This window comes from Leucopleurus acutus (assembly GCF_964270905.1).
Source record: "Leucopleurus acutus genome assembly, chromosome: 3".
Lineage (NCBI taxonomy): Eukaryota > Metazoa > Chordata > Mammalia > Artiodactyla > Delphinidae > Leucopleurus > Leucopleurus acutus.
Window position 1 is genome coordinate 82,521,395 of NC_139145.1, and position 24,147 is coordinate 82,545,541.

General features: G+C 39.1%; 1 protein-coding gene across 2 annotated transcripts in view; it reads right to left on the minus strand.

Moving 5' to 3' along the window:
• Nucleotides 1–360: 360 nt before the first annotated feature.
• The window catches only part of KCNN2 (potassium calcium-activated channel subfamily N member 2), a 186,989-nt gene continuing 163,202 nt past the window's right edge, over nt 361–24,147 (minus strand). For both annotated transcript variants that reach the window (XM_082835503.1, XM_082835504.1), the window contains 3 exons: nt 10,203–10,330; nt 3,846–3,915; nt 361–930 (listed from right to left, as the gene is read on the minus strand). In XM_082835503.1, coding sequence (XP_082691629.1) covers nt 643–930; nt 3,846–3,915; nt 10,203–10,330 — 486 coding nt within the window. In that variant the 3' untranslated portion in view covers nt 361–642. The remainder of the gene's footprint in view (nt 931–3,845; nt 3,916–10,202; nt 10,331–24,147) is intronic.

Here is a 24,147-nt window from a genome sequence, read left to right on the forward strand (position 1 = left end):
GAAAGCATCTGTGCCCCTAGTTTATATACAGGCTTTGATGTAACAGCATCACTTTCCACATAATTTGGAAACAAACTAAATTAGAAATGAGACATGGGGAACTCAAAAAGAATAGTAAGCCGGCTGGGTCAAATGGTTTTGACTATAATATTTCATAACGAGAGAAAAGTCTTAGTGACTAGGGTATGGAGTAATGGAAAAGTTTCTTCCAATTGGCAAAGTGGGAAATAAAAATGATCAACATGCATCGGGTGATAATCAGTCATTTCACCTTGAAAATAATGTGAAAAGTGAACCTTTAGAAATCTCAAGTGACCAAACAAGTATGTGCAGAAATTAACTTTTTTTTTATTATATATCATATAATGTAGTAGTAAAGTCTGAAGTGCATGAATAAAAAGTTAGTGAAATTACAGGAGGAACAATCTATATAGCAATAATAGGTGCATTCCCTGTGCATCTGAAAGAAAAAAAAAAAGAGTTTTCACTCATTTTGGCCTAAAACTTAGTGTTCAGGTTCCCAGGATTCTGACATCAGAACCCGGATAACGCTGATTAGAACCATAGGGGCTTTACAATAAAAGCTAAAATATTGACCATATGATGGCAAAAAGTCTTATTTTGTGGTTAACTGATTCTCTTCTAGCTACTCTCTGATGAAGTTGGTGGTGCTGTAGAGGAGGACCGCCGCCTCCTGGACGAGGACCGGGACCGCTCAGCATCGTAGGGGACATGCTTGTCGTAGTTCTCCATCTGAGCCTCAAGGAAATCTCTCTGCTGCTGCCTCATGGTCTGGCTTATGAGCCCAGGTAGGGCATGGATGCTACCAATCAAAGTCTCCAATTTGGTTTCCAGGGTAACGATCCTCTTCTCAAAGTCTTCACTCCTTTCGTTTAAGTCGGAAATCATGTCATACATGATGTTCTGGGTCTAGAAAACAGGATTGAGAGAATAGAGAGATGAAGAGCGAAGTTTTAATTCACTTGCCCTGGAAGCAAACTATCAACTCTCAGAGCTTGAGGGCTGGTCTCCTTTCGGTGACATGCAATGCAGCAGTGGGGTCAGCTAACTGAACACTTGACCTGGCAAAGCAAATTCAGTGTGTCCGTTCAATGCCAGGATTTAGGAAAGAAAAGATCTTAGGCCTTAATTTGATCCAGCTGCAGAAAATGGTGTGCAGGTACTGCTGGTGGTACGTCCAAGGATTTTAGGTGGTGTGCAGGTAGACAAACACGTTTTGGTTTCATATTTATGTATATATTCTAATGGTTGTTAGAAAAGTTAGCATGTCAAATTCATTTTGCAACATGTAATACTAATTAGGGCAAGGCTGATTTTTAAAAACAAGCCGATTTAAAGAACAATACATAATAGTACAGATGGTATTAGGATGTAGCAGAAATTTTGAGCGTGGAATATGAATGAAGTTTAGGACAAACTGATTTGATCAAGTAATTTAGTAACTTAAAGCAATTAATATCTTTTTGCTCTCCTATGTTCCAAATTACAGGCTCTCCATTGGGTCAAATAGCATTTTTATAGATAACTGTTGAGAGAATAAAAGTTAGGGGAGACACTAAAGTTACCAATCCACCTTGTTGGCTATGGCTGAATCAGAACTAAGTGGTTTGAAATAGGAAAATGCTTTTGGTGCCCTAGAGAATTTTGCAATTGGTTGTCCTGATCAAAGGGTATTCATAACTCTGACTCCCAGTTATAGTTCCGGAAATAGCCAGGAGACAGGGAAAGAAGACCTCAGGGCTGATCAGCTCAGAGCCAGAGAGGGAAGGGGGTGCTCAAGAAGGGAAGGCTGGAGACGTTAACCTTAGCCCAGTGCAGCCTTTCCCAAGCCTAGACCCCTTTGGCTAAGCCTGCCCTCCTGTCTTATTTCCCTCTATAATATGTGCTCTTATCCTGCTTAACAACCTCTTAATGGTGCTAAATGATGATGAACTGATTAAATAAGGGAGTTACTGTTCGGAACACAGGGACCTCCTTTGAGTTTGGCCAGGAAGACAGAGTGCATTAACTTTATTTTTACTGTTGATACATAGTCTTGAGACTACATGAGCAACATCCATTCGTTCAGAAAATACTGAACCCTTATGGCATGGATAGTCCTGCAAACATAATAATAAGCACGGCGCTAAAGAAATAATTGAGGGGCTTCCCTGGTGGCGCAGTGGTTAAAGAATCTGCCTGCCAATGCAGGGGACACAGGTTCTAGCCCTGGTCTGGGAAGTTCCCACATGCCGCAGAGCAGCTAGGCCCATGCGCCTGCACAACTACTAAGCCTGCACTCTAGAGCCCGTGAGCCACAACTACTGAGCCCGCGTGCCTAGAGCCCATGCTCTGCAACAAGAGAAGCCACCACAATGAGAAGCCCACGTACCACAACGAAGAGTAGCCCCCACTAGCCGCAACTAGAGGAAAAAATCCCACGCGCAGCAACGAAGACCCAACACAGTCAAAACAAAAAATAATTAAAAGATACAGCATCTTGCCTCATAGATATATAATTTTACTTCAAGAGAATAGCTATTATATATAATAGTATATATAATATGTATTTATATATGCTATATTACATATAGTGAAATGATATATAATATATATATTATTTTCAAGGGGTCTCTTATTTTTTCATAAAAATACCCAATTTCTTTTATCATTTGATCTAGGAGTGGTGGAAGAACCTGCCCCATCTTTGTCCATGATGTGTCCCAGTGAGAACAATGTGTGTAAATACTGAGCACATCTTCAGGCCTCGTATGTGTGCGCTGCCCAGCTTAAATGAATGATATATGATCTCCCAGGGGTAAGTCATTAAATACTTCACTTATCATCTTCTATGTATAAGATATCAAATATTCATCTTCAACATATTTATACAGTATGTGTTATTGATATACATTAAAAAATGAATATAATTAAGTGTGTTATTTCATGGGACTAGGACAAATGGATGTAATTTTTGGAGAATATACTGGAGGCTTTATAAAGGACATAGCAGTTATAGCAAACAAACAGCAGAAGACAGGTCCAACAGAGAGTTGCCTCTTTCAAAGGATTCATGTTAACAGGCTCAACACTTATACATAAATCTATTCTAATGCCTCCTATAGAATTTAGAACATTGAAAGGTAATGTTGTCATTATTGACACATATTCACATTTTGAAAGTGGACTTCACTTGAGAGGAACAACCAAAAATAAACCAGATAACGTGTATAACTGATAGTAGAATTGGGGATTATTAATGTCCTTTTAAAAAGTGGTATGAAGACCTTGAATAGTCAAAACAATCTTGAGAAAGAAGAAAGGTGCTGGAGGAATCAGGCTCCCTGACTTCAGACTATAGTACAAAACTACAGTCATCAAGATAGTATGGTACTGGTATAAAAACAGACAGGTAGATCAATGGAACAGGATAGAAAGCCTGTTGCTTAAAATATATAAAAAATAATTTTACTGATGAGTCCTATTTAGCCCTGAACCTCATAGTAAAGCCTAGGATGTGGTTCTGCTCTCATAGAGATGAGACTAAACTACATATAAGCATCCCCAAAGTACTATCTCATAGTCCACTTGTGTTTCCTACTGAACTTCCAAATCACTGCAAGTAGGAAAGCTTTTAGAATGGGGTTGAACAATGTAGGTAGGGAAAGTGCATATTAAGTAAGAGTTTCAGAAGAATTCTTATAAGTTGGGCCATCATGTCAGCATAGTTTGTTGGTTTGATTTGTTAAATAAGTTTGGGGTGGCCTCCTCCTGAAGCATTATTGATTTCTATGCAGTGGTTAGTTCCAATAGATGCAATCATGAGGGCTGAGACCCCAGCTTACCTTTGCCAGGTCCACCAAGGTATTTGCTTGATCATTCAGTTTCCTCTGCTCCATTTTTACACTTCTTAATCTAAAAGACAGAATCTGAAGTCAGAAAGGTTCCTTTTCTTCCCTACGACTATCGTAAGCCTTCCAAAGAGCATGCACAAAATTGACAAGAGCAAATAACTGCATGGATAATGCCTTGAATATTTGGCATAAAGTCCAAACTGGTTATGTATCTGGTACAATGAGAAGCATGCTTCCCCAACACCGCAAAAAGGAAGGGAGAGAGAAAGAGATGAGGTGTCCTTAGGACAACTATTTACTAGGTAGTTAAAGTTCAACTGAGAAAGGCTCATAAGGCTTTAACCATATGAGAAAAACCAAAACATTCCTTAAAGACCCAGTATCGTGACAAATAGACATAGGAAGAAAAATGCAAAGCAACTGGAATTTTATCAATGTTGGAAGCAGTAAGCACCTTCCTATGCCTATGTGACTAGATACAGGTGTTAGCCCTGTTTAGTCTGAAATGGATTGGGTTAGGTATTTGAACCTGATGAAACACAGTGATAAGTGAGATTCTCATTAGCAAAAATAAAACTTTTATTCAACCAGCAGCAAGATAACTCAAAACACATAATTCTCTTATTTGTCATTGTATTTCACTTGACTTTTATCTTAAACTGCCATTGAATTTGAAGGGAAGCCAGACCATTTCCTTGGGAGAACTTCCTTTAATTTTTATTCTAGATAAAGGCACAGGACAATTAAAGTGTCTGACAGGTGGGATCTCTTCTACTGGTAAAGTTACCTTTAGAAACTTTTAAATATCAATGTGTATATCTGATTGACAGTCAAAAAGCTGGTTTTCTTAAAGACAAATTCTGAATGAGTACCTACTATTCCTTAACTTATTCACAGTAATATTTCAACAAACATTTACTCAGTGCTTGTTATGTAGCAAGAAATTAAGATTTTCCAACCAGAGAAAAGTAGTTGATTGTCCTTTAAGCCAACAATTCAAAGCCATGCTCCAAAAGAGAAGCAGGTCTCTCTGAGCTGCTTTGTGAAAAACCCACGCTAACCTTATCACTTTGATGACGAGTCCTTTACAAAGTATAGTGTTAATGTTGGAGAGAGTACGCTTGAGTATGTCCCAATTTAAATGAAAGGTAATTGGTTAAAGGGATAAAAAAAAAATTCACAGGGCAAGATTCTACTGCCAGGGAGATTTTTGTAACACATGTTCACGATGCTCAGTGATCCTGTTCTGAAATGTGGATATCCAATATGTCACCAAATCTGCTCCACAGTGAAGAGGCAGTGCCTTCTGCCAGTAAGAGTTGAACTGACACCTGCTTACAACATGATCTTTAACAGTCTAAAACAGTTTAAGGTTAGAACTTGTGATTGTGACTATGTGTTTCTTTATTAGAAGACTTGGAACTAATTTAACTGGCTCCTTTTTATGTTATTATAGTGATGGAAAATGTTTTAGTCTAAAAGAAATTTACAAACATATATTTAAATCTAATATGTTGTTGAGAAATGCTTCTCTAAGTACTTACAAGGGTTACAATTCTTGATGTGTGCCTTTTAAAAACAAGTCAAAAAAAAAAAAAAACCAAACACAACAAAAAAACCAAGCAAATCAACTTTAAACATGTGTGGGTCATTACAGAGAAATGTACTAGAAAGACTAAGTGTCAGACACGTATTCTGTCCGCCTTGGCCCTAACCTGACATTCAGTTTCTTCATGTATGAAAAGAAGAGGGTTAGATTAGGACTTTGTTTTTAAAGTGCTGGATTTATACCAACAGAGGTGTTCTAGATGACTAAATGATACTCAAACAAGACATTAAACACTACTAGAACAGATGGAGAGAGAGTTATTCCCTTTAATTCTCTTCCAATTCTTGATTATTATAAGAAAAATGTCTCAGGCTAGTCCTATCCTGTTTTTATCTCCTAACAAACACCTGCTCTTCCCCTGTTTTTAAAAAAAGAGGGAGGAGAATCTCAGCTCAGAGCTTTCTGCAGGCAACAGCTTGTGGCTAGAATTCAATACCAGTGTTTCAATTGTCGACTGATGTTCCCTTTACCTCACTCTCCTTGCTGGGAGTGATATATTTTTAAATCCACTTATGATAGGGATTTATCATAAGCTTTCTTTTCAAATTTAGGTAAGTCATAGCAGAGCTGGCACATGAAGTTCGGGGACACCAGAGCGGAAGCCTCCAGCAACTCGTGAGGGCAGCACGGCCCTGAGCCCTACTAGCCTGGTTGAACTGCCTGAAAGGTAGGAGAACTGGTACAGAAAGCCTACGTAAGCTGCAGCTGCCAGAATAAAAGGTAACATGCAGTTGTGTTTTTCACTTCTTCCCCCCACCCGCCCTCACCCCCAAAAAAGAAGAATAAGAAACATATGTTGATTTCTTCCTTGTGAACTTCACTTATCACAGGAAAATATCATGATTTTGGAACACATTTCCATAGCAGCAATCAGACTACTAAAATTCACAAATAAAGGATCCGCTTGGGTGCATGCAGCCAGTAGAAAATTCTGCGAATGTTGAGAGGAGCGGCTCACACAACTTACTTCCGAGCTCTATTTTCATTTTGTTGAAATAAAAAGACAAAACAAAAGAAAAGAAACTGTAAAATATTCTGGAACAAAATAACACAGAGTGGTGTTCATTCATGCACAGGGGGCTCGATTCATTAGCTGGAAGGTCCTGTTAAGATTCTGCAGGATTTTGGCATATCGATCAGAAAGAAATGCTATTCCATTATGTTATCATCCTTCTGCATCGCTACTCTACTTCCCCACCTGAAAGCACATAGCTTCCTCCAGAACTAGAGTTCGGAAGGAAGAAGTTGTGTACAGTCATCTTGGCCTCTTTGAAACATGATGTTCAAGTAAACAATAGGAGACATTTTTGCCTAGTATCAATAGGATATGGTTACAAAGATAATATTCTAAAAATAGGATTATAATTTTTTGAGGGGGGTACGTCTTTTCCAAGTTGGTCTTTTGAGAAGCCGGGGCTATTGAAGAGCCTGGTCTTCTGACAGGGGGTTAACCTAACACTCTCTGTTATAGACATCACATTTATTGGATTTCTTGGCTGTGAGACAAGTTCATGTTAACTGATGGGTCTCTAGCTGAGACCGAAGAATGAGAAACTGTAAAGTTGATACCAGAAAAAGTGGTAAAAGTTACAGAAACAGAATGCTTCATGGCACTAAGTGACGATCCCCAAAGACAGCTACGTTACTGAAGACAGGACACAGGCCTGCAGAGTTAGGCATCCAACAGAGACTAGCAAGGTCATGTGTCCAGGAGAGAGGCTGGCAAAAGAGAAGGAGAGTTGAGATAGAGGAGGCTGGTAGAAGGGGGAGAGAGCTGCTGCAAAAGCTGTCTGGACAAATCAGAGGAGAGCAGAGGCCAGGAGAGCTCTAGCAAGTCAACTGGTACATTTTCCCTCAAGTGGCAAGGTCCGATTTCACCCAGTGCTGCCTGACAAGGCTGGGGCAGTAAAGGCAGTAAAGGCCTTGCCCTTAGGAATCGAGCCCTGTGTGCTTTCATGTATGGCTTCACTCATTAAGTTCAGTGAAAGATAATTATGCATAATTAGCATAACCTATCCACACCCAGCCCATCTACTTTTCACAAAGTACCCTCCCACCTCAAGGAAACCCAACAGCCCCAAGACTAATTTATAAAACAATTCAGAACATTTTTGCGTTGCTTAAAGCTCGTCTACTTTAGAAGTACACAAGGCTACAGAAGAAACAATGAGAAATTTCTGAAAGAAGCAGAAGAATCACATGTGGTTTCCTCTGTTACTCTACCCAAAAACAGCATGCTGAACAACCCATGTGACCTACACCACGAAACCCTTCAGATCATGTCAGTACAGCTTGTAGCAATATGCCAATGGCCTAGGGACAGTTTTTACACTGAGTTTCACCAAAGATTTTTTGCCTAATTTTTTTTTTTTTTTTTCGGTATGCGGGCCTCTCACTGTTGTGGCCTCTCCCGTTGTGGAGCACAGGCTCCGGACGCCCAGGCTCAGTGGCCATGGCTCACGGGCCCAGGCGCTCCGCAGCATGTGGGATCTTCCCGGAGCGGGGCACGAACCCGTGTCCCCTGCGTCGGCAGGCAGACTCTCAACCACTGTGCCACCAGGGAAGCCCCTGCCTAACATTTTATTATAAGAATGTTCAAACCTAAAGCAAAGTTGAAAAAGTTTTATAATGACCACCCATAAATTGTCCCCCAGGGTTTTGAGTGTGAATGTATTCCACACTTAAGAGTTCTATGACAATTTATATAAATATAGAAATACCCACTATTTACACATGGCTACAGAATTACATGACAAAAATTGTCAAAGCGTTTGCTTTTTTTTTTTGGTTATAAGGAAATTTATCAATGGCATCAAAGGCAAGTCACGTTTCGTTACATATTGAACAGGTAAGTTACACTAACAGGAAGGGACACAAATACAATCCTGGAGGAAATGGGATGTGTGGATGCTCAACCCAAAGACTGACCCACTTGCCTACTTCCACGTCATCTCACATCCTTTCCATCCTGGGACACCACATTTTCTCACACCCGCAAAGGTAAGTTTTCTTTTTAATAGATCTGAACAATATAGGTTAGTATCGAAACATACAAAGAATGACTTCTCCACAGTATACCATGTGTACCTCTTGTATGAATGTTGCGGTTATTGTGTTGTACGGTTTGGGGGCTGTAGGAATGATCACTCTACCAGGAAATTTTACCAGGTGACCCTTGAGGGAGAGGTAAAGGCTCAGCATCTCTCAGGGGACCCACTCTCTTAGGTCTAAGCTTCAAGGAGTCAAGATGTGGAGGCAAGTGGTCCTAGGTGGTGGCACCTGGTTATAAAGGTAGCTGTGAGCTCCAGGGAGCGAATTCCTGCTTGGGAGCCAGATCGAACACAACGTTGCTCTCTGTGTTTTTCACTTTTACTCTCTGCCAGACTTTGAAAGAGTACTCGCTTAAAATTCTTTTCCTTATATGGGGAAAATGCATAGTTGTGTGTCCAGTCAAGTCACAGAGCTAAAGGAGAAATAATATCACTTTGGTGTTGGTGGCGGCAAGGGAAAGAACATGTGTGAATTGCTAAGAGTAGCAGTGAGGACCAGCTTACTCTACCATATATGCAGAGTCTCCTATTTTAGAGCTCAGGGTGCTTGGATTTTATTTTCATTAAGAAAGGTAGCAACTTCTATACAAGTACATGTATGTCTATAATTATAGACATATTCCACATTTTCAGTGATACCTATTTAAGAAGGAGAGTGGATGGCAGATGAAGAGGTGAAAGATGAATGCTTGGTGATTTTCAACGGAATGTGAGTGTAATATACATATGAATTCCCTAAATATGTAAAATTAACACTTCAGCCTCAGAACTTCCTGTCTGCTGTACTAATTAGCTCTAAGAAAACACATCTCCCTTTATAATCAGGATACCTAGTATTTACCTACCTTTCCATGATTACCCTGGTAGGTTGCATGAGAAAAGCCACTTTTCTGACCCACAAAATGTGATGCGTCTGCCCTGCCCCATACAGAAATGGCATTAAGAGCAAGGCTGCATGGCATCATAACTGACACCCGCATAATGTACTTACGGTAAGGATGCTGCCAGCCTGGGGGAGAAAGACCTGGTGCTTTCAAATTATCATTGAAACTTGCTAGATAGAGATTTGTACTTTACAAGTCTATGATGGTAGGTATAACAATAACAATAAAATGGCACGAAGGACTTAAACAAATTGAATAACAGTGGCCTCGATAAAGTCAGAATAATGACTGCAAGGCCTACAGGAACTCTAAACTCTATAATGAACACATAGCATCTAGAAAATCCCCCAAGTTCTGAGTAAAAACTAATTTAAAAATTCGAGTATTAAGTCAATTGTACGTACTACCTTCATATAAAGATGCTTGGCAGTATGTTAATTTCTTTAAAGAGTCTGTAGTACATACAAACTAAACATCTTAGAGCAAACTATATGAATAAGTAAATCAAGAAATACAATTTTAACTAAAATTATTGCTTCTATCTAAAAAAAGAAACTGAATAGACCCTTTAATTAATATATTATGTGGCTCTTCTCCCAATAATAAATGATTTTTAACCATCAAATGAACTGACAAATGAAATCCTGAGAAAAACTATGGAATTATTAAAATGCCAAATAACGTCTTCTGGGAACAAACATGATAATGTTCTCTTTTTCCCTCCCGCATGAAAGAAGAATAAGCAGGTGCAAGAATTAAAACCCAGAGATACAAATGCAGAATGAAAGAGGAGAACGGTACTTACTGATGAATAGCTTGCAAGAATTTCCGTTGATGTTTTCTGACTTTTGCATGATCTATCTTTTTTACTAGCTTTGTGTTTTTGTAAATTAGCCATGTTTCCCTGAGTACATTGGCAGCTGCGTTTTTCACCTGTTAGGAAAAGAAACAAACACAGCAGTTGATAAATTCCAGAGCAGAATCCTTTGCAACTTGGCTGGCTGTCATGCTCTTCATCCCAATGATCATGGTAAGCTCTAGCTCTGTTTAGTAACTGTATCTCAAAAATTTTTTTCTTGACTCTGTGCCTGTCTAAAAGTACCTGTATCTGTCTGGGAATGCTTACCTTGAAGTATGAGGGGCTAAATGATCTCTTTCGCGGCTAACTTCTACTCTAACTCTACCCCATGAGGAACCTTTCAACTACCTTTTCTTTTTTTTTTAAATCGAGAGGTGCTGCTTTCTTCACCTTGTATCGCAGTTGCTCTCTCCATGTTCTTCGTTTCCCTGGAGAAAGGCAAAGTGCCAGAAGGCCAAGGTTAACCCTGTCCTTTGCAAGCTTGCTCGGCATTTCTGGCTGTGCACTACAGGAAGGGCATGTTTCCCCTGCTGAATGTACAAGACGACCCAGTCATCCAGCCTCCCAGGGTGACTTAGCAAATTGCTTGTTAGCACACTTTAATCAACTGACAGAGAGTCTGTGTTGTCATGATTTTGTTGGTAATTTAAGTACACCGCGTTTCACATGGACAGGACAAACCTAAACGATAAAGGCATGAAAGTAACACTGCCAAGACTTACTGCAGCTGATGGAAGGTGTGGATACTTCCTAGTGAGACTTCAATCACTTGCTTTCTTGACACTTTCAAGTCTTCAAAGATTCCTGCAAGTTGGTAAGTCCTCTTCCTTGCTCACAAGACAAGAACTGATGACCCAGAGCTTACACTTGTGCTTGTTGTTAGCTACTTATTCTGGGAAGTTGAGTCATTTAATTCTTTTGAGTGATCGATAAAGGGTGTCTCACAAGGAGAGCTGCAGGCTAGAGGGGGGCTGGGTGGAGGAAGACAACTTTTTAAAGACAGGCAGTGTGGTGGGGTAAGACAGAACAGTGAACTGGGCTGCAGAAATGGGTTCTAAGTTCTTGACTGTGGACCAACCAAGTCAGGTCAAGGAGACAAGCTAACCTGGCAGGATTTTAGTTTGCCCTAACATGAGAAGGTTAGAGAGAATTATTGTTAAACTCCTTTTCAGCACTTAGATTTACAATAAGGAAGAGTATTATAATTTACCAAAACTATGGCCCAAGTATGTATGTGTATTTTTTCACTTTAGCAGAGAAAACATCAGGTTGGGTGGCTGATGGTGAACCCTTTTTCATGGCACTGAGTTTTCTTTTTGAGTGAAATTGTATGGCTAGAACCCACTTTAAGAACATGGCTGGTTTCTGAAGACTGCTTTTAGTTGTGACTTCCTCTGGATATTCATTAGACTCTGCATGGAGAACATTCTCCAACCAACAGAAAGACGAAACACGGGGTGTTGAGCACCAGCGGTGCGTGTAAGTGACTTGTCCGCAGTGAAGTTAAAAGGTGTTCCAGTGAACTCTTGCTCTTCGTTCTTATGGAATCTTTTCTCTTCCTCACAAGGTAAGAGTCACCATTCAGAAGGCTCTTCCATCTGACACTGGTCTCCTTTGCAAAGGTAAGGAACTGGATGTAGTGTAATTTGCTGAGGTTGGAGGACCTTGCTTTTATTTTTAATTAAAACATTTTTATTTTATATCGGGGTATAGTTAGCTGATTAACAGTGATGTGTTAGTTATGGGTGTACAGCAAAGTGATTCAGTTACAACCATTCAAGTATCCGTTCTTTTTCACATTTTTTTCCCTTTTACTTTATTACAGAATATTGAGCCGACTTCCCTGTGCTATGCAGTAGGTGCTTGGCGGTTATCTATTTCATAGGCAGTAGTGTGTACATGTCAGTCCCAAACTCCCAATCTATCCCTCACCCCCACCCTTTCCCCCTGGTAACCATAAATTCGTTCTCTAAGTTGCTGTTTCTGTTTTGTAAATAAGTTCATTTGTATCATTTGTCTTTTAGATTCTGCATATAAGCGACGTCATATGATGGTATTTGTCTTTCTCTCTCTGACTACTTCACTTAGTATGATAATCTGCAGGTCCACCCATGTTGCTGCAAATGGCATTATTTCATTTTTTAATTTATGGCTGAGTAATATTCCATTGTTTATCTGTACCACATCTTCTTTACCCGTTTCTCTGTTGATGGACATTTAGGTTGCTTCCTTGTCTTGGCTACTGTAAACAGTGCTGCAATGAACATTGGGGTGCATGTATCATTTTGAATTATGGTTTTCTCTGGGTATATGCCCAGTAGTGGGATTGCTGGGTCATATGGTAGCTCTATTCTTAGTTTTTTTAAGGAAACTCCATACTACTCTCCACTGTTTTACCAATTTATATTCCCGCCAACAGTGTAGGAGGGTTCCCGTTTCTCCACACCCTCTCCAGCATTTGTTGTTTGTAGACTTTTTGATGACGGCCGTTCTGACCCGTGTGAGGTGCTACCTCACTGTAGTTTCGATTTGCATTTCTGTAAATAATTAGTGATGTTGAGCATCTTTTCATGTGCCTCCTGGCCATCTGTAAATCTTCTTTGGAGAAATTTCTATCTAGGTCTTCTGTCCACTTTTGGATTGGGCTGTTTGGTTTATTTTTGATATTGAGGCACATGAGCTGTTTGTAAATTTTGGAGATTAATCCCTTGTCAGTTGCATCGTCTGCAAGTATTTTCTCCTATTTTATGGGTTGTCTTTTCGTTTTGTTTATGGTTTCCTTTGCTGTGAAAAAGATTTTGAGTTTAATTAGGTCCCATTTGTTTATTTCCATAACTCCAGGAGGCAGATCAAAAAAGATTTTGCTGCAATTTATGTCAAAGAATGTTCTTCCTATGTTTTCCTCTAAGAGTTTTACAGTGTCTGCGCTTACATTTAGGTCTTTAATCCATTTTGAGCTTATTTTTGGTGTTAGTGAGTGTTCTAATTTCATTCTTTTACATGTAGCTGTCTAGTTACCCCAGCACCATTTATTGAAGAGACTGTCTTTTCTCCATTGTATATTCTTGTCTCCTCTGTCATAGCTTAATTGACCATAGGTGTGCGTTTATTTCTGGGTTTTCTATCCTGTTCCATTGATGTATATTTCTGTTTTGGGGCCGGTACCATACTGTCTTGATGACTGTAGCTTTGTAGGAGGACCTTGCTTTTAAAGAGAGAGGAGTGGGAAGTGACTAGCCAGCACTGCCTGGGGTTGGGACAGGCCCTTCCCTGCCAGCAAGGAGAAGGGCTGGCTACTGGAGGTCTCAGCTCTCTGAGCAGATATACTGTCTGGAGGACTGGTAAGGGCCCTGGTATATCCTCCCTCCCTGGTTTTATCCGCTCAAGACACAGAGTAAGAACCTAGAACACAGACCAGCGAGGCACCAAGAAAACTGGGTAAGAAGTGATGAGACAAGAACACAGCAGCTCAACACAGCAATTAATTTTGGTTTGGATTCTCATCTAAAGTCTATAAAATTTTCAAAGGTGATCCAATGCTTGTCCTTAATGTATCTTAAATGATTCTTTTTCTTTGGGACGGTGGGGGAATGACGGCAAGGGCGTAGGGAACCTCAGTTTCAGAGTGTACTGCTGTGGGCGATAACCCCTGGACCTTATATTGTAGGATTCGTATTCACTAAACATGCAATGTAGATGACAGGCTGAAAAATAATTGACTCCTCATCTGAAAATGAAATCCCTACAGCTGCTTTTAAGAACTATGAAATATATCCATTTATGGGAAATATATCCATTTATGGTGAAACATCCCCTTTCTAACTACCTCCCTTTCAAATACAGGAGCAAATCTCTCAAAGCATCTTATTTAACTGCTACTTTTCAATACAGCAGAAACAAAACAATATATCCAAACATAGAAAAACTTATCCTCTACTGATAATAGTAGATGTTTTCCCTCGGTTCCTCATAGGGTTGAAAGGGAACAGAAGACAGGGTGGAAACACCTCAGTGTTTTACAGGTTTGAAGGACGGGAATTGTTACATGAAAATGCTAATCCAAACTTACTTACAGGAAAAACAGGGGAGAGGAGAAGTAGGTCTGCGCATTTGTGATCATTGAGATGAAAGTTTATTTGCAGTTAAGAACCCTGCTCTATAGTCATGTAACAATGTAACTCTGGAGCCCCTGCTCCACTTTCCAGGGCATTTACAAAGGTTTAGAGGTCACGTCATTGTTTCTCCCTAGCTCAGTGCTTTTGGCATGGCTGGTACTAAAAAGTGTCTATGGTGTTAAAATTGGCACCATAGTAATTTGTATCATAAAAACTTCTAATCATAACCATAGATGCATATTTATCAACCAAAGGACCCTCCTGATATGAAGGGTGTACAGGTTTAAAGAAGAAACCTAGGATCTAAAGGGGACAGAGCATTTCCATTTATTAATTCAACAAATTTATTGAGTCTCTATCACTTGCTAGATACCATGAGAGTTGGTACGAGGGATTCACAGATATCTCTCAATAATTAGTAGCTGTATTATATGTTGCCAATTAATGGCCCAGTGCTACTCAGAAATATAACTTATTTCCTCTACTTCACAGAACAAGGAAGGTGAAAAGTGGGCCCTTTCTTAACAGGAACCTTCTCTCTCCATTTCCTGTACCCCCAAAGACACACACAGGGAAAAAGGAAAATAAGAACATTTGTTCAACCTCACTAATTGACATGTACACACTGCTATATTTAAAATATTGATAGATAACCAACAAGGACCTACTATAGCACAGGGAACTCTGCTCAATAGTCTGTCATGACCTAAATGGGAAAAGAATTTGAAAAAGAATAGATACATGTATATGTATAACTGAATCACTTTGCTGTACATCTGAAACTAACACAACATTGCAATCAACTATACTCCAATATAAAATAAAAATTAAAAAAAAAATTATGGGCTTCCCTGGTGGCACAGTGGTTGAGAGTCTGCCTGCCGATGCAAGGGACACGGGTTTGTGCCCCGGTCCGGGAAGATCCCACATGCCGCGGAGCGGCTGGGCCCGTGAGCCATGGCCGCTGAGCCTGTGCGTTTCGGAGCCTGTGCTCCACAAGGGGAGAGGCCCGCGTACCGCAAAAAAAAAATTAGTGGTCAACTCAAATGCAAGTCTTTTATCAGAAAAATTTTGAAAGGCATAAAATAATCAGAAATATTTGAGAAAACAAAGGCCCTATAAGCCATTTATACTATTAAAAGTAGTAACAGTCACTAGATGCCTTCAACCCTCTTTCATAGGTATAAAGGACATGACATGTTATATTGCTGGCTCCTAGGTAAATATTAAAGCTATAGGTAGTAAGGTAAAATATATTTTTTATGTGAAACAATACTTTCTAAACCACAAACGCTCTTAAAGCTGATTATGATACATACAATTAGAGTTATTTAGCAGGCTACTTTGTTTATAGATTTCCTTTGCTTTTTACTACTTTCTTTTTCTTCCTCTTGTCTCTCCCTTCAGAGGCTTTTCTGAGGCAGGAGAGTTTCTTGCCTCTCATTCTGATAATTACAGTAAAATGTTGCTCTATATGCTGTGGGTGATGCCTCCAGGATGCCTGGGGGACAAAGTCAAGGCCACTAAGCCTGTGCAGCTTAGTAGGACATCATGTGCTCTCACTGCCCCTGCAGCAGCGGGGCTGGATGTGCTCAGGGCACCAACCTTTCTTGCCAGCCCAGTTCTCCTTGAGACCAGGTACCTGTGGCGGGGTGAATGGAACAAGGCAAGGTCAAGGGTTCCATGCATTTATATTATTTTAACCCACTGGGATATGTAGCCAAGCAGGATATAAAAGTTACACAGTAAATCCTCTAGAATTTCTGTTCACTTGTTAAGAGATATGCAAGAAACAAAATTACATAATTACATATAATTACATAATAGTGTTCTTATTATGGATCTTATTGAGAATTCTTAACAGGATTGGAAACACCCACAGTGGACATTAATATGTATAATTATCCTTCATGGTACATCTAGCGACTTTAAATATTATGCCTGGGTTCTCAAAGTTTCTTTCCAAAATGAAAGTAGCCAGAGAGCCAAACTCCAAGATTTCTTTTTGGTTCAAACCTGAATGAATAGTAATAATAATATATTTCCTGAAGCTTTAAGCATGGTAAACACATTGCGTCTGTAAGGTCATATGGTACGAATTGATTAAATAGCTGGTTCTGTCTTACTAAGCCTACTGATAAGTTATTGCTATTATGCTTTGATTTTGGAATCCTTAGATTATTTAGGTTACATGGACCTATTGGCCATTTTTGAATTGCAGAGTGTCATGTAAACTTTTGGAATTATATAGGACAATCCTCCATTAATGCTAGTGCCCAGTGAATTGTGTGTTCTACTTTCAAACAAACATAGTATTTTATGTGGTTAATGTAGTCCCACAGAGAAATGATTTCTGTATAAAATTGTTCCTCAAACTTTGTACATGGTGGATAATTTTTCATGGACATTGTTCAGTTTAGTTAAAACACACACTGGAAGGCTTGGAAGGTTCCATTTCTTCCTGGAAGAATAATCTATCATTTAAAGGAAAGCAATATGAATGTTAAAAAAGTCATATTAAGAGTTCAGAATGTCTGTGACCACTATTCCTGTTGACCATCAAAAAACTTCGATGTAGTGTTTCAGGGGATATTTTCATTTTTAATCTGTCATCTTAGTAACTATGTATGGCTTTTAGGTCCTTGTTTATTCTTGGTTATTATCCAGAAATTATTTTAGATTTTTTTCTTCAAAAATTCCATAAATAACCAAATGGAATCAATGTATAAAATAATACAGAGAGAACCATAAAAGGGCTATTATTTTCATGTTATATTGAGTATAATAACGGAATGGGAATCATAAACCAGAAATTTATGTTTGATTTTAATGCCATTTTAACATTTGCTTTGGTACTTAGTGACATTTTGCCTATAAAAATAGACCTGTCATCAAGCCTGCTCGAGTGTCTTTCTCAGACCTATTAGAGACCCTGTTCACAAGAAATACTTCAAAGTAGCTGCGCTTTTAAGCAATAGTAGTGAGATAACAGAATTAATAAAGCATCATAAGCATGATGGAGAATGTGACTTTTGAAACTAGAAGAGTACTTTTTACTGAAAAAGCTTTCTACCAACAATATGACTCCCAATTCAACATCATCTACAGGGAGTTTATCAAATGTATACAAGAACTTACGACAGAAAAGCAGTAACATCAGAAAACCTGATGATTGGGGAAATGAGTTCTAGTCCCAAGAACTAAAGGAAGGTCATCTAGATCCATAGATCTTTTCCGCCAAGCAGGTAGAAACAGAACTTTCATCTGATTTACTGAAGGAACAGCATTATAAAAGCTTAAAATTATCTGATCCCTGGAATATAGCAGTTAACTCAGAACCCTGACTACATTAGGTCCAAGTATATTTTTGTGAAATGAATACATTATTCCCAGGAAGAAGATGACAATAAATTCAGGATGGTCAAAGAGTATCTGTTAAGGGGACTTGTCCCCGTCTCCAAATCTTTGGGGGAATAACAAGCAAAACCAGTGGTTCTCACTGTAGACGTTTTGTCCCTTTAGGAGACACGTGGCAAAGTCTAGAGGCAATTTTGTTGTCACAGGTTAGTTAGGGGAAGTGCTGCTGGCATCTAGCTTCTAGTGAGTGGAGGCCAAGGGTGCTGCTATACATGCCGCAATGCACAAGAAAGTCCCATACAACAAATATCCAGCCCAAAAGGCCAATAGTGCTGAGGTTGAGGGACCCTCAGCTAAAGTAGCTAAACTGTAAAATCAACCTGGAGTGTCTCCTGAAAGAAACTGGGAGACTTCTGTGATTCTCACATACATCCTCATCAAAAGCAGTATACAACAATGTTAAATGGTAGATTTTTAAATCAAAGCCCTTGTCTTTTCCAACTGCTAAAATGTTTCAATAATAAAGATATGGAATATCAATATTCCAAGATATGGAATATCTTGGAATATCAATATTCCAAGATATGGAATATCAATATCCCAAGGTAAATGTAAAGAAATTACTTTTTTTCCTTCTCAAAATAAAACATGGGGAAATCTGTCTAAATGTGCTAAGTTGTTTTTGAAAAAGTTTTCATTATGTGGATTTTGTCACCAGTTTTTTCTATTGAAAAGATTTATCAATACATGGATATATATGGATTATACGCTGTTGTAAGGTATTTTTCAACATAGTATCTTAAGTGTGGCATTAACTTAATTCCTGTGAAAACATAATCTTCATGATAAAATTATCTGGATTATACAAGGGACTTTATGGAAGAGATTTTTTTTTTTTTGATATTGCACAACTTCTGATCCTTAAGATACACAAAACATGTGCTACAATTTTGGATTAGATGTGGACTAATAATGTAATGTGCACGTATTTTCGTTTCCTAGGATATCTTTGAGGGTTACAAGAACCCCAACCTTCAACTCAGCTCTTTTACCTCTCTCCTTCCACCCTCTGTGTGCTTCCCTGTAACATTTAGAAATGTTCACGAATTTAGAGAATGAATTCAGGAACTGAAGAAAATGAGAGAAACCTGTGTAAAGTAGAAGACATTCCAAAGTGGTAAATCCAGGTTGAAAGCATGGTGGCAACTAAGTGTCTTTGATCATCTAGAATTGTGTGGACCTACTAACTGCAATGAAGTCTCAAAATAGTGTCTGATAGATAAGATGTAGCGTGAGTAAAAACACTACAATTAGAATGCTGCTTGAGACCTCTCTTGATTCTTTTATGGGTAAAGTATGACAACGTATTTTGTTATTTCAATGGCAGACCGATCAGATTCCATGTTGAGGAGTGGTTATATAGTAAGATGACTGCTGTAAAATAATTTTGTTATTTTGGTGTCTCAAGTGACTATGAAGAGAGGCTAAAAATTTAGCGTGATACAAATCTTTTTCTTTGTACATGGGATACCTAGCCTCTGGGTCTTGGCTTCCACATTTGTATAATGGCTATGATCCTAGCACTTCACTCAGAAAGTTGTAAGGATGAAACAAGTGTGCCAGCCAGCGCTCTAAGGTGACACGCTTAAAGCAGTGGCTGGCACAGAGCGAGGGCTCTGTGAAACCTGTGATGACTGTTTTCTCCCGTCTGGATGCCATACCATTTTCAACATCTCTCTACCCCTACCTTGGGGTCCTAAAGGTAGTGGGGTTTTTTTTTGTCTTTGCAACCCCAGTCTTTACAACAGTGACTGTCTCACAGAAGCTCAGTAAAATAACAGTTGAATCACCTTCCCATACAATTTTTTATAATACACGGATGGTATATTCTTTCCTACTCAATCCAATATTGGTCTCCTCTTGCATGCTGCAAACTTAAATGTTAAGTATGCCTCTTTTAGCTTTATGTGGTTTATTTTTATACTTGAGTAAATACCAAGGTTTTCCAATTACTTCCTGACTGACCTAAAGTTAGGAAGAGTTTATTCTCAATGTGAAGAAATGGAACTGACTCCAAGAATGCCTTCACTTTAAACCATATCATTTCAGCTTCAGAGATCAAAGTAAAAACTATTATTGTCCAACACTGAAAGAAAACAGGCGCCCCGGACAAGATGGCAGAGTAGAAGGACCTGAGCTCACCTCCTCTCACGAAAACACCAAAACCACAACTAACTGCTGAACAACCATCAATAAAAAAGGACTGGAACCTACCAAAAAAGATATTCTACTTCCTAAGACAAAGAGGAAGCCACAACAAGATGGTAAGAGGGGTGCATTTGCCATACAATCCCACTGGGTGGGTGACCCACAAAGTGGAAAATAATTATACTGCAGAGGTTCTCCCACATAATCATATCACAGAGGTTCTGAGCCCCACATCAGGCTCCCCAGTCTGCAGGACTGGCATCAGGAGGAGGAGCCCCCCAGAGCATTTGGCTTTGAAGGTCAGTGGGACTTGATCGCAGGAACTCCACAGGACTGGGGGAAGCAGAACTGCCACTCTTGGGGGATGCACACAAGGTCTTGTGCACACCAAAACCCAGGGGAAAAAGCAGTGACTTCGTTTGAGCCTAGAGCAGACCTACCTGCTGCTCTTGGAGGGTCTCCTGGGGAGGTGGAGGGGCAGCTGTGGCTCACTGCAGGGAAAAGGACACTGGTGGCAGAGGTACTGGAGCACACATAGGTGAGAGCTGTCTTGGAGGCTGCCACTTTTGATGCCAAGACCTTGCCCCACCCAAAAGCCTGAAGGCTCCAGTGCTGGGACACCTTAGAGCAAGAACACAGCACCACCCAACAGCAGACAGGCTGCTTAAAAGCTTCCTGAGTGCACAGCTGCCTAAAAATACACCCCTTGATATGGCCCTGCCCACCAGAGGGACAAGACCCAGCACTACACACCAGTGGGAAGACACGGGAAGCAAGAGGAACCATAATCCTGCAGCCTGTGGGACTGCAAACACAGACAGATAGACAAAATGAGATGTCAGACAAAGGAACAAGATAAAACCCCCAAAGAACAACTAGGTTAAGTGGAGATAGGCAAGCTACTTGAAAAAGAATTCAGAATAATGATAGTAAAGATGATCCAAGATCACGGAAAAAGAGTGGAGGCACAAACCTAAAAGATACATACAGGAAATGTTTAACAACAAAGATCTAGATAAACAAAGAACAAATAACCAGAGATGAATAATACAATTACTAAAATGAAAAAATACATTAGAAGGAATCAGTAGCTGAATACATCAGGCAGAAGAACAGATAAGTGAGCTGGAAGACAGATGGTGGAAATCACTGCGTCAAAACAGAATAAAGAAAAAGTAATGAAAAGAAAAAGTAATGAAAAGAAATGAGGACAGTCTCAGAGACCTCAGGACAGCAGTAAATGCACCAACATTCACCTTATAGGGGTCCTAGGAGGAGAAGAGAGAGAGAAAGACCCTGAGAAAATATTTGCAGAGATAATAGCTGAAAACCTCCTTAACATAGGAAAGGAAACACTCACTGAAGTCCAGGAAGTGCAGAGAGTCCCATACAGGATAAACCCAAGGAGAAACACACCAAGACACATAGTAATTGAATTGACAAAAATTAAAGACAAAGAGAAAATACTAAAAGCAAGAAGGGAATCCCCATAAGGTTATCAGCTGATTTCTCCACAGAAACTCTGCAGGGAGTGTCATGATATATTCAAAGTGATGAAAGGGAAAAAGCTACAATCAAGAATATTCTATCCAGCAAGGCTCTTGTTCAGATTCAATGGAGACATGAAAAGCTTTGCAAACAAGCAAAAGCTAAGAGAATTCAGCACCACCAGACCAGCTTTACAACAAATGCTAAAAGAACTCTAGGTGGGAAAGAAAAGGACGTAACTAGAAACAAGAAAATTACAAATGGGAAAGCTCATCAGTAAAGGCAAACGTACAGTAAAGGTAGGAAATAATCCACACACAAATATGATATCAAAACCAGCACGTGTGAGAAGAGGAGAGTTCAAATGCAGGATACCGGAAATGCATTTGAAACTAAGAGACCAGCAACTTAAAACAATCTTATAGACTGCTATATCAAGACTTCATGGTACCCACAAACCAAAAACCTACAACAGATATACACACAAAAAAGAAAAAGGAATCCAAACACAACACTAAAGATAGTATCAAATCAGAAGAGAAGAGAACAAAGGGGGAAAGGGAGAAAAAAGACCCATGAAAATAATCCCAAAACAATTAAGAAAATGGCAACAGGAACATACGTATTGGTAATTACCTTAAATATAAATGGATTAGATGCTCCAAGCAAAAGACACAGACTGGCTGAATGGATACAAAAACAAGACCCATCTATATGCTGTCTACAAGAGACTCACTTCAGATCTAGGGACACATACAGACTGAAAGTGAGGGGATGGAAAAAGATATTCCATGTAAATGGAAATCAAAAGAAAGCTGGAGTAGCAATTCTCGTATCAGACAAAATAGACTTTAAAATAAAAGACTCACAAGAGACAAGGAAGGACACTACATAATGATCAAGGGATCAATCCAAGAAGAAGATATAACAATTATAAATATATATGCACCCAATGTAGGAGCATCTCAGTACACAAGGAAAATGCTAACAGCCATAAAAGGAGAAATCGACAGTAACACAATAATAGTGGGGGACTTTAACACCCCACTTTCAGCAATGGACAGATCATCCAGACAGAAAATCATTAAGGAAGCACAGGTCTTAAATGACACATTATATCAGATAGACTTAATTGATATTTATAGAGCATTCCATCCAAAAAGAGCAGAGTACACTTTCTTCTCAAGTGCTCATGGAACACTCTCCAGGATAGATCACATACTGGGCCATAAGCCCAGCATTGATAAATTCAAGAAAGCTGAAATCATACCAAGCATCTTTTCCGACCACAATGCTATGAGATTAGAAATCAACTACAAGGGGGGGAAGAAAACTATAAAAAACACAAACACATGAAGCTAAACAAGTGTTACTAAACAACCAATGGATCACTTTAGAAATCAAAGAGGAAATGAAAAAAAACCTAGAGACAAATTAAAACATGATGATCCAAAAGCTATGGGACACCTTTAACAGAGAAGTTTATAGCAATACAATCTTACCTCAGGAAGCAAGAAAAATCCCAAACTAACAACCTAACCTTACACCTAAAGCAACTAGAGAAAGAACAAACAAAACCCAAAGTTAGTAGAAGGAAAGAAATCATAAAGATCAGAGCAGAAATAAGTGAAATAGAAACAAGGAAAACAATAGCACAGATTAATAAAATTCAAAGCTGGTTCTTGGAAAAGATAAACAAAGTTGATAAAGCTTTATTCAGACTCATCAAGAAAAAGAGAGGGCTCACATCAATAAATGAAATGATTGAAATGAAAAAGGAGAAGTTATAATGGACACCAAAGAAATACAAAGGATCATAAGACTACTACAAGCAACTATATGCCAATAAAGTGGACAACCTGAAAGAAATGGAAAAATTCTTGGAAAGGTACAATCTTCCAAGACTGAACCAGGAAGCAATAGAAAATATGAACAGACCAGTCACAAGCACTGAAATTGAAAGTGTGATTAAAGAATGCCCAACAAATGAAAGTCCAGGACCAGATGGATTCACAGGCGAATTCTATCAAACATCTAGAGATGAGTTAACACCTATCCTTTTGAACCTATTTTGAAAAATTGCAGAAGGAACCCTTCCAAACTCATTCTATGAGGCCATAATCACCCTGATACCAGACAAAGATGCCACAAAATAAGAAACTTACAGGCCAGTATCACTGATGAACATACATGCAAAAATCCTCAACAAAATACTAGCAAACTGAATCCAACAGTACATTAAAAGGATCATACACCCATGATCAAGAGGGATTTATCCCAGGGATGCAAGGATTTTTCAATATTTGCAAATCAATCAGTGTGATACACCACATTAACAAACAGAAGAATAAAAACCAAATGATCATCTCAGTAAATGCAGAAAAAGCTTTTGACAAAATTCAACACCCATTTATGATAAAAACTCACCAAAGTCACCAGAAAGTGTGTAGAGAGGGAATATACCTGAACATAGGGGCCATATATGACAAACCTACAGTTAATATCATACCCAATGGTGAAAAGCTGAAAGCATTTCCTCTAAGATCAGAAATAAGACAAGCGTGTCCACTCTCACCACTTTAATTCAACATAGTTTTGGAAGTTCTAGCCATAGCAATTAGAGAAGAAAAAGAAATTAAAGGAATCCAAACTGGAAAAGAAGTAAACATGATATGACATGACACTATACACAGAAAATCCTAAGGATGATACCGGAAGACCAT